The sequence below is a fragment of the Drosophila santomea genome, chromosome 3L (genome assembly GCF_016746245.2).
Source record: "Drosophila santomea strain STO CAGO 1482 chromosome 3L, Prin_Dsan_1.1, whole genome shotgun sequence".
Lineage (NCBI taxonomy): Eukaryota > Metazoa > Arthropoda > Insecta > Diptera > Drosophilidae > Drosophila > Drosophila santomea.
The window spans coordinates 9,570,594-9,581,797 of NC_053018.2; the positions used below are offsets into that span (position 1 = coordinate 9,570,594).

At 44.2% G+C, this 11,204-nt stretch overlaps 1 protein-coding gene across 15 annotated transcripts in view; it reads left to right on the forward strand.

Annotated features, from left to right (window-relative positions):
* The window catches only part of LOC120450068, a 35,640-nt gene extending 27,675 nt beyond the window's left edge, over nt 1–7,965 (forward strand). For 2 of the 15 annotated variants that reach the window (XM_039632841.1, XM_039632842.2), the window contains exons 4-15: nt 549–569; nt 680–1,199; nt 1,262–1,691; nt 1,759–2,111; nt 2,171–2,370; nt 2,424–2,610; nt 2,989–3,042; nt 3,158–3,758; nt 4,398–5,217; nt 5,441–5,577; nt 6,061–6,329; nt 6,398–7,965. In XM_039632841.1, the coding sequence (XP_039488775.1) occupies nt 549–569; nt 680–1,199; nt 1,262–1,691; nt 1,759–2,111; nt 2,171–2,370; nt 2,424–2,610; nt 2,989–3,042; nt 3,158–3,758; nt 4,398–5,217; nt 5,441–5,577; nt 6,061–6,329; nt 6,398–6,664 (3,859 nt within the window). In that variant the 3' untranslated portion in view covers nt 6,665–7,965. Of the gene's footprint in view, nt 1–548; nt 570–679; nt 1,200–1,261; nt 1,692–1,758; nt 2,112–2,170; nt 2,371–2,423; nt 2,611–2,756; nt 2,766–2,988; nt 3,043–3,157; nt 3,759–4,397; nt 5,218–5,440; nt 5,578–6,060; nt 6,330–6,397 lie in introns of all 15 variants that reach the window. The other 13 variants (XM_039632848.1, XM_039632846.1, XM_039632844.1 and 10 more) reach the window with 13 other exon arrangements.
* Nucleotides 7,966–11,204: the final 3,239 nt, after the last annotated feature.

Here is an 11,204-nt window from a genome sequence, read left to right on the forward strand (position 1 = left end):
TCATTTCCATAGGCGGTGCTCAAGAATTCGCATGCTAAGTATGTTACAAAGCTGTTTAAAGTCAAATGCCATCGAAGATGTCCAAGAATTATCTTACTAACGTATTTAGTTTAAGGATAGCTGCACATTTGCGAGCCTTGCATCAAATTGAAACCAATTTGAGGTGATAAATTGGAATCGGATGCGGAGAATGGGAATGGGAGTGGTAACCCAACTGGATGGTGTGAATTAAAAGTGCATTACATTTTAATTGCACACACTTGTCGACCGCTGGGCTATCCACTTAATTACTGTTATTATATGCACTTTAATTTTATTTACATGCTCGTTGCGTACGCAACGTTTATAAATCTTTAAGCGACGCACGTAATTGTATGCATTTTATTTGTATTATTTAAAATGATTTGCATGTTTTCATAAATATTTTATAATTTTGCATTTCTCACTTTGTTTACTTTCATTTATTTATCGTAAATTGCCTGTTATTGTTGTGCTTGTGTCCTGTCCTGTATCCTGTACATCCTGTACACTGTATCCTGTCTGCGTAGCATTTTGGAAAACAAAATCAGGTTGGTCCTGTTTTCTGTACATTCGTCGCCTTAAACTCAACTTGATCCCCCAGAGGAACGTAGCTAAAACTCTTCGTTTTTGTTTTTGTTCTTGCTCTGATCCCAAACAGACAACAGTCGCTGCTGTCGGACGAACAGGCCAAGGAAGTCGAGCAAATACTCAACGCCGCCCCCAGCGTGGGCGTGGCAGTTGCTACCGTTGTTGCCACAGCAACATCGCCGACCAGCATCAAGAATCTCATTGAGGATTTGCCCGGGCAAACGGCAGCTGCCGCCAGCGCCGCCAACGGTGAGCAGGACATTCAAATCGCAGCTGTCCCAGCGATTGTCGAGGAGGACGAGGACGAGGAGGAGGAGTTCCAGCTGCAGGAGGACGACGACGAGGAGGAGGACCACGCCAGGGCCGATTTCGATGCCAACGGCGTTGATGCTGACGCTGACGGCGATTCCGATGACGTTGAAGCCGTGGACATTGTGGGCTATGGCCATGCCACCACAGCACTGAATGCCACCTTCGTCAAGGCCGACAGCACAGAGACAGAGACGACCACCACCACTCCTTCGACGGCCACCACAGCCACCACTCGCCACGACGACGACGAGCCCGAGTGGTTAAGGGACGTCCTAGAGGTAGCCCATATCATATCAGTTATGCCCCAGAAATGTATAATACCACAATTGTTTCTGTTTAGGCACCCAAACGCAGCCTAGAGAATTTGCTCATCACCTCCGCCACTTCGTCCAGAGGACCAGGTCAGCGCGAGGAGCTGGAGAACGGCTACGATCTGCAAGAGAAACATTCCGATCTAAACCAAACGTATGTGACGGGCGGGGAATCGCTGCACGAGTCGATAGTTTCGGTGGAGTCCACGCAATCGGATGCCACACTCAATCAGACCACGACCATCGACGACAGTATCATCTCCAGCAAGCACAACTCCACCTACTCCCTGGCAGATGCCGAACAGGCCACCAACTCTACGGTTTTGAGCACTGGCGTTACCGAACTCGACGACAGTCAGTACTACATCCCAGAGTATCCGCCAGTGAGGAGCAAGGAGGTTCTCGTAGAGGCCGGAGTGCACTACTTCGAAGATGGCAACTTCTGGATGGAAGTGCCTGGTGAGTTCTCCTCATTCTCTCCTCCCATGAAGCCTTTAAAAACTTTACTACTTCTCATATTTAATAGGTCTCTTAGACTTTGACGACGACGACTGCTCTTATCCGCCCATCACTGTACGCAAGAATCCCAAGGTTCGCTTCAGTTCCGGACCCATCCACGTGTACTCAACTTTCTCCGTTAACGACTACGACCGCCGGAATGAGGATGTTGATCCGGTGGCCGCTTCGGCGGAATACGAGCTCGAGAAGCGCGTGGAGAAGATGCACGTCTTCCCCGTGGAATTGATGAAGGGTCCTGAGGGTCTGGGTCTCAGCATAATTGGCATGGGCGTTGGAGCCGATGCAGGCTTAGAGAAACTAGGAATCTTTGTGAAAACCATTACCGACAACGGGGCAGCAGCCAGAGACGGTCGCATTCAGGTTGGTCTTACAACAAAGTCCTAAAGTACAGTAGTAACCAACTTTCTATGCATCCCCAGGTCAACGATCAGATTATCGAGGTGGACGGCAAGAGTCTCGTGGGCGTTACACAGGCATATGCAGCATCAGTTCTGCGCAATACTTCCGGTCTAGTCAAATTCCAAATCGGACGCGAGCGCGATCCTGAAAACTCTGAGGTAGCCCAGCTCATACGACTGAGTTTGCAGGCCGATCGCGAGAAAGAGGAGCGCTTGAAGCGGTTAGTTAGTTATAGTATATATGCTTTGTTAACAAATACTAATGGAACTAAAGTTATTTCAGCCAACAAGAGGAGTACCTGCGCCGCACTCTCGACTACTCCGAAGACTCCACACAGCCGGTTTCGGCCAATTCGAGTGTCTGCGAGGGACCCTCGAGTCCCGTCCAAGTGGAGCATCCGATGGAGGTGGAGGCCACCCATTCGCAGGAGGTAGAGTCGCTTAAGCGGCTGCTACAGGAGGTAAGGATTCTGGATTCTAGGGCGTCCTGGGATCGCCAATCCCGGAAAGGATCTCTCTAACAGCCGTGCTTAACTTGTGTGTTTTTGTGTGTTCTCTTCTCTCTCCTTTTGCTGAATTTCAAAATTGTGTGGATATTGAAATGCAGCACAAAGCGGTAATTGGATTTGAAAATATCATTGGAAACAAAATTTTAGATACTCGAAAAATTGTAGAGCACATTTTTAGAACACTTTGATACCTATTCAGTTTTTTTTACGTTGACTTACTTATCCATAAGTTTGTTTTTTGTTTGGAGAATAATCAATTGTATTTAGTAACTGATTTTTTCTTATAATATTTATAATTTTTAATTTATTATTTGTTTTTATTTTCCCCAGAGCGAAATGGGTTGCCTGGTTAAAGAGGAGATTATTCAAAATCTTAAACGAAAGGTTTGTTTTCTGTTATTTTGCTTATTATTTTCCCAACATCATCTCATCCATCAATTGCACAACCTTTTAAGATGGGAAAGTATGGCATACTAATAAATTTTACATCCCTTCCCAGCTGGTCAAGCTCGAGACGACGGGAAATGAGAACGAGCTGCTGAGCGAGCGACTCCGGCAGAGCGAACGGGAGCTGGGCAACATCCGGAAGGAGGCGGCCAATCTGCAGAACATGCTGCAGCAGTCGCAGGGTCAGTACATGGCGCTGGACAAGAAGTACAACAAGGCCAAGCGGCTGGTCAGGGAGTACCAGCAGCGGGAGCTGGACATGTGCCATCGCGAGGAGTTCTACCAGCAGCTCCTCCAGGAGAAGGACACCGAGTACAATGCGCTGGTGAAGAAGCTCAAGGATCGGGTCATTAATCTGGAGCACGAGCTGCAGGAGACACAGCGCAAGGCTGGCTTCCCCGTCGGCCTGCCCTACGATAGTGCCACTCTGAAGCTGACGCCCCAGATGATGCGTAAGACGCCGCCAAAGCCGCTCTTTCACAAGCTGGAGACGGAGCTGTCGGACACGGAGATATCTGATCTCTCACCCGACGGCGATGGCGTGAAAACGGCCACGGTGGAGCGCAAGGTTCCGGTCAAGGACGAACTGGATGCGGCAGTGCCGCAGCACGAGCTGCTGGATAACTCGGTTAACAAGACCAAAATCGATCTGGGTGAGTCGTCGCCATTGGACATCATTTTTTTTACCCAAGCACCTGTTACTCATTAACTACAAGAATGTCATGGTTTTTAACGATGCTCTATGCTTTGAATATCACAAATGCACTACTGTCCTTAAGGATATTCTGTTTCTATTTTACCTTTAAACCAAATGAGTTTCGTTTAATTTACGCTGTTTGTTCAATACTCAAATCTCGAACCATGATAATCCTGTTTTAAGTGAGCGTTCCGTTCCTTGTGCTTTGTGCTTTGAGCTTTGAGCTGCACCTGGGCTAAAGATTCGACCACAGCTCCTCCTCTTCATTTCCCTTTGCTACTTTCTTCTGTTGTGCTCCATTGTGTCATTGTCATTCTGTGCTAATTGTTATTCTCTTTCTTTCCTTCCATTTCTCTCGATTTTATTTGATCTCTGTGTGCCGTCTGTTTCACGTTATATCGTTATATCGTTGTTCATGTTTGCATTACGTTCTTTGCTCGTTGTGTTCTTGTGACTGCCACGCCTACACGCTGCGCCCTCATTTTGCCCAACTTCAATAAATCGAACAACAAAATCGAACCCAAATCTATTTGAAAAACACCAAAATCAAACCAAATTCGCACCCTGCCAATTGAAATCGGTTTTAAAACAAAAGCCTCCCGTGGCGGTTTAGCCAACCGCCAGTTGCCCTCAGCAAATGGAAACAGTAGCACATCGAATGGAGCCGCCGGCGATCTTGGCCAGCTCTCGAATGGCAATCTCCTCAAGCGCAGCCGCAGCAACAGTCGCAGCTCCGATTGCACACTGGATGACACGGATGAGGAGGAGGAGCGAGAGGGATCGGCATTGAATCTGGCCGGTGCTCCTGTCGTCCATGAAACCATCAGCCTGTCCAATGGCAACTCGCATCTGCTGGCCAACGTGAATAATCTGCTGCAACACCATCCGCCAGCAATGGCCAGTGTGGTCGCCACTCCCTCCAATGGCCACCTGGGCACCACCACGCCCATTCTGTTGAACTCCACTTCCTCCGCCTCGTCCAGCTCGTCCAACCAGTCGACGGCACGCGAGGCACAGATCAACCAGCTGTATGCCCAGGTGCACAAGGATCCCAGCAAGCAGCAACATCAGCAACAGCAGCAGCAGCAACAGCAGCAGCAGGCTCAGGCCGTGACCACCAGTATTCCTAGCATTTTCAAGAACGCTTTGGGTTCGCCGGCGGACAACGGGCTCAACGACTTCCATCGCGGCAGTATGACCACCTTTGGAACGGGTCCGGCCACCAGCAGCAATCGTGATCTCAACAGCTCGTACGACTCCATCCTCGGCTCCAACGATAAGCTGGCGGAGAACGATCCCGCAGAGAGTTGGATGTATCCCAGCAGAAGGCGAGTGGCACCCAATGGCAGCAAAGTGCCACTGCCAGGAACCAGCTTTACTGATCAACTCAACCAGGCGCTGTCCGATCGAGAGAGGTGGGTTATAGCTGCATAGCGAGGTGGGACAAGGAGTGACATGCTCTCGAATGCTGATTGCATTAGAACCAAAGACTATTAGTTATTTCTTTAATCAATTTAGTTTTTCTTACAAATAAAACATGTTCAAAAACAGTCAAGAGCTGTGAGGGGAAGACTAGAAAGAAATTTGGAATTATTAATAAATTATGCACTCTGTTATACGGTTGCTCGACCTTTGCAGGCGACTCGGCGATGGATCCTCGCGACATTCCAGCGACGATTACACGGAGATTAACAAGAGCCAGAGCGCCGCGGCCATCAACTGCAAGACGCTGATCAACGAGATCCGCCAGGCGGTGAACGAAGCACAGCCCAAAGGTGAACTATGACCATCCAACCAACCAACTAGACCAGCACAATCCTCCGATCTCCAATCTCTCTAGCCCGACCGTAGACTAACCCGTAGATCGATCCCAACCACCCCCAAAAAAAGAAAAAAGAACGAAAGACGTATCATGATCATCATATCATTTCATACAGATCTGTACATATGTTTACTGTTCAAAAGACTTAACTAATCCAACACCGTTAATTCGTTATAACCATTTTTAATATATGCGAAGGTTTTGAGAGTTCATTGCAGCTGTTATCCGTTTACATTACTCGCATTAATCCCCATATGTACTCGTATATCTCTATAAATATCTATGAATGTCTAAACTAACCCCATCAACCGATACCATGTGCTCTGCGTCGCAATGCCAAGGTGCAACCAGTGCGATCTTACTAACTCTGACTTTTCTATCTCTCCGCTTCTTTCTCTCTCGACTAACTAACCGATAATACGCAATCGTTCCAAAGTTAAACAAGTCGTTCCACAATCACTCTCCCCGCCCGGCACAGTGCCATGGCAGCAGCAGCACCACCAGCAAATCCAGCAGCAGCCGTCCGCCCACACCACCGGTCCACCGTCGCCCACCAGCATGTCCTCGGGCTGCTCCTCGCCCGGTTACTCACCCAGCCGCACCCTGGACCTGTCCGGCTCCAGTTCCAGTTTCTCCGATCGCAAGGCGATGGCAGCTGGCTATACCTACAAGGGTGGCCCCGTGCACGAATGGACCAAGGATCAGGTACGTCCCAGGAAGCTGCAAAGCTAGGCTATATCCTCATTAATGACTCCTCCTCCTCTGCACACCAGGTGGGACACTGGCTGATGGGCATCGAGCTGGAGCGCTACATCCCTGTGTTCAAGGAGAACAACGTGGAGGGCGGAGCTCTTCTGACCCTGGACTCAAAGGACTTCAAAACGTTGGGTGTGTGTGGCGACGACAAGCATCGGCTGAAGAAGCGTCTAAAGGACCTGAAGGCCAACATCGAGAAGGAGCGCAAGGACATGGAGAGGGAGAGAAGGGAGCGCGAGAAGGCCATACGCAAGGCCGAGAAAAAGGCGGCCAAAAAGAAGTAGTTGAATTCTAGTTGATAAGCATCAAAGTAGCCAAAAACCAAAAGCATACGCAGTATATATTGTAGTCTGTATACAAACATGCATACACAACACACACACACAAGGAGAAACAAGCGCGTATATATAAACATATATCTATTCGGTTATATATTTATATGCATGTAATGATAATATAATTTATTTGTACAACATACATCTATTATACATACGTACTACATTTTAACCTATCGAACCTAATGGCAACTAGACGTAATTATTCTAAACGAAAGCAAGGAAAGCAGCTAGTAGGAGGTCAGGGGTTCAGGAGTGGTAGTGTAGCAGTAGATCTCGGTTAGAAATGACCCCGAATCCCACACACTCGAACCGGGTCCAACATCCAACCGATGGCACTCAGACTTCCCCGACTACAAATCGAACTCACAACCAAAAGAAGAAGCTAAGTAACTAACAAGAAGGCGTTGGACTGACTGATTTTATGATTAATTTAAAAAAACAAACAAGAGGAATTCTTTTTCAAAGCAAACCAAAACCAAAATGAACCATTTGAATTGGAGTTGCGAGTTGCAAACGAAAGCATAGAACACTTAAGGAATTCGCTGAACAGACTTGAACGGTGTAAGAGCTGCTTCAAATAAAATACGGAATATAAGGATAATATTGTAATATCGTTTAAGTTAATGCAAGGACAAGCACTCAAGGGCATGTCTCGTTTTTCTAATTATTAATCTGTGTAATTTAATGACTAGCGCATAATCAATAATATTCAATTCTAGATATACATCTATGTGTGTGCAACAGTAAATTGTCAAGACATCTATGGAACGTACTGTACTATCCCCTAAAAATTAACGCTAAAGTATTGTACTGTATGCTATGCCTGAAAGTCATTTAAGTACTTAAGTAGAGAAGCTAGTGGAAGTGTGTGTTTTCTGTTACCAAGCGGGCTGCCAGGAAAGTTACTAACTGAGCTGTAGTTGGTTACTTTTCGAGCAGCTTTAGCAGCCAAATCAATGCAAAATGTCCACCCAAATTTGTTAAGCAGCCAAAAACAAAAAAGAAAAGGAAGCAAACTTCGTTAGCAAGTATGTCTGTGTGAATGGGCGTGATTGTAGCTATAATTTTGATTTACTTTTTGTATAAATATTTATGGAACCTTTAGTATTTGTATTTCATATTCTTAGTTGTTTGTATTTACTTCGTGTACTTGAACTTGTGTTGTGTAAGTAGTTTTATTTACCTTATAATTTCGAAACGTTGCAATAAAACCGCATACATATGCCGGTGTATGTATAACAATTCAAGGCTCTTGCACTTATCAGATACTTATCAGTTAGCATCTGGTTACAACATTTCACTCCCCATGAATGTCACACCGAATGTACCCATCGAGAGCGAGGGCCATAGCAATCCAATCGACTTTGATTTATCGAGGAAAAACCAAATTTAGCAACTAGTCCTTGGTTGATTACCAATTAGCATATAATACTTATCAACATACGTACTTATATACGAATACTCTCTTCTCTCTATCACTCTGTCTCTATTTGACTTTAAGACCCCGGCCGTGGCCACAAGGATACTCCATTCCACCAGAATGGAGGAGTCCGTGGATCCGACGGCCGGCAGCGCATAATCACCGCATGTGTCTCACTCGTCTCGTCGCAAGTCCTTAATATAGCTTTTGAAAAGCTCGCCTCTAAACAGTGCCACCAACGAAAACAAAAGAAAATCAACCGTTATTACTTACGAAAAAATGATGATAAAAACACCTTTTAAAAACGAATAACTAAATCAGTAAATTCAGAGGCGGCACGCCTGCGATGTCGAACGCCAATTTCCGCTTTATTTTTGGGCATCCGGCTGGTTCGAAAAACCGGATTCACATCGCAAGCGTGCCGTGTTCCAAGATAATTGTTATTTTTTTGAAAATGTACCTCAGTTGAAGTTTATTTTTGGGTAATTGTTTGTAAGCGTTTTTTACACCTTAATAACACCAGCAAAAACCAAAAAAAAAAATGATAAAAAAAAACTAACAATCAAAAACCAGTTTAAAATTCGTAAAATTAATGATACAAGTAATTTAGCTGTTGCCCCGAAATTCTCAAAGAGTAGGGGCCAGTCGCATAACATACAAAAAAAAAAACGAAATGTTTGAGCCTACGGAACACATTCGTGCCTTTTTCATTGCGAAAAACCGTCCCAGAACCAGAATAACCGAGCAGAGGATACCAAAGACCATCTATTCGGGTCTCTAGTGGATACTGTCAGCTTCCGAACTCGTAGAGCCCGCGATCCTCTGTCACGAATACGTCGAAACATTTAAATCCCGCAAATGCCTTAAATCAAGAAAATTATATTACCCATTAGATATCCAACATTACTCAGTTCGCTTGTAGGTTTTGAAGCATTTTCGAAATACTTATTTTAGTTCTCCGTTTGCAAACAAAGTCGGCTGGATTTTGTGGCCTCGACACGTGGAGGTGTAAATTTATCTGGAGGTTTCCACACACCATTTCTCCATTTGAAATATTCCGAAAACGCTGTTTATTTTATTATGTTTTCCCAACTGCATGTACTTCGTATTTGATTTGGTACTTTTTTTGTTTCGTCCTTTTTTTGTTTCGTCCTATCAGTTTAGTTTCTCTATTGATTAGTTCAAATCTAGTTTGTGTCTACTTTGTGTATTTTTTGAGTGTACTGTTTGTATTTGCAATAAAAGTAAGGCGGTCCAAAGAGATAATTAAAACTCAGGCCAATCGCCAATAAGTTAGATTGAAAAGAGGTTTTCACAATTGGTCAGCTTGCTTCAATCTCTGTTGCCATTTTATTGATACTTTCACGCATATAAATCGGAAATTAGATTACCCTTCCCTCAAATTATAAAAACAGAATCGGCCAGCGCAAAAAGTATTGTGAAGAAAAGTATAGAAGAAACACTACACTTGGCAATTAATGCGACTAGCCAATTATTATTGATGACAGCACTGCAATTAGCTAAACAAGTAAATTGAAAAGTAAAAATCGCAAACAAATCTTACAAATCATGGAAAATAATAAATCACAAAATCAGTGCTAATAAATATACTCTGAAATAAACCTAAATGTGAAATGAATTTCTTGTTTACTCGCCTGACAATCTCTTCTCGGAGAATCCTGTGTTAAAAACAACATCTTAATGGGTTTGTTGTACTGCACAAGCCGGGAAAATGGGACAGTCAGTCGCAAATCGAACATAGGAAGATACTTACATGCTTCTTGGGACGCGGCCACCAACAGATACAAAATTCGGAGCCCGAGTCTCGAATCTTCTGCGGAAACATGAATGGAACATTTTTCAGCATTCGTGGGGGTTTTTTCTTATCATCTGGGAATTTTCCACTCACTTTGGTTGCCTGCATCTTGTGCAGAGGTCAGTTTTCATGGTCTTCTGCAGCAAATGTTTCGATTTGGGCCTTTACATCTCATTATTTGGGCTGTTCAGGCACTTTAAATATGATTAGTCAGAGTATTCAAACCTCGGCTTCGTTTCCAGTGAAATATAGTTCTCACGCAATCGTGTTTTGATTCAATTTCAGCCTATGTTTGATTAGTGAAATTGAATAGGAACCCTAGCAACATATATTTCTGAACGATTTTCCGATTCTCAAATTGATTAATTGCTGAAAACAGCAAGTGTCTAAAGGCGACGCAGTAGTGTATTTTCCTTGATAAACTTAGCTGTAATTTTTTGAGCTGTCTGGGTATTCGAATCATTCGAATGCATTTGCATCTGATACGGTTTGCAGTTTTGCGTAATGCCATTCAAGTTGTTTACCGGAATAAAACTATGCAATTGCCATCATCGTCACTGGGGATGAGCAAACGACAAATATGTGCCCCCCATGAAGTGATAAGCTCTTTAATGTTGCATCCTTATCAGTGTTGATTTTATTTTCCTACTCTGCACTTCGCAGGCTTATTGTTTTGCTTAAGAGCTCATTATTGGGTTAAGTACTTACGGGTGCGACTAGGATCTGCTTGGCCAATCTGTTATCTCTTATCGCAGTGATGAGTGGGTTGCTGGGTGATTCAAAAGCCAATCCACATTACAACAGACTAAATCGTGCTGATCCCAAGGTGTCTGATGACCTGGTAAAACTTTCCGACTAGCCGACTAGTCGACTGATAAGCCCTGTCAGAGGTTAGTGTACGAATTATAATAAAAATCTCGGCAAGTGGCATGTTTTTGAAAATGATTTAAAAATAGATTCACAGATTATTTGTTTGCCATATACTTTCATGATTCGCTTTGGTTCTTTTAACAAGGGATAAAAGGTATTCCTCATTAAAGTTGACATAATTACCTTGTTGCTCAAAGAACTACATTCCCATATCAGAAGTTCATAAAAACCTTATCGAGAACAGTTTTGCGAAATCATTTATGGTCTCTGTTTACCTTTCGTATCGTATCGTATCGTATCGAGTGTGTGACTAAAAGAGTTGTTTTCCTTCTCCGCCACACAATTTCTTTAAAATATTTAAATTCGCTCAATTCAATTAG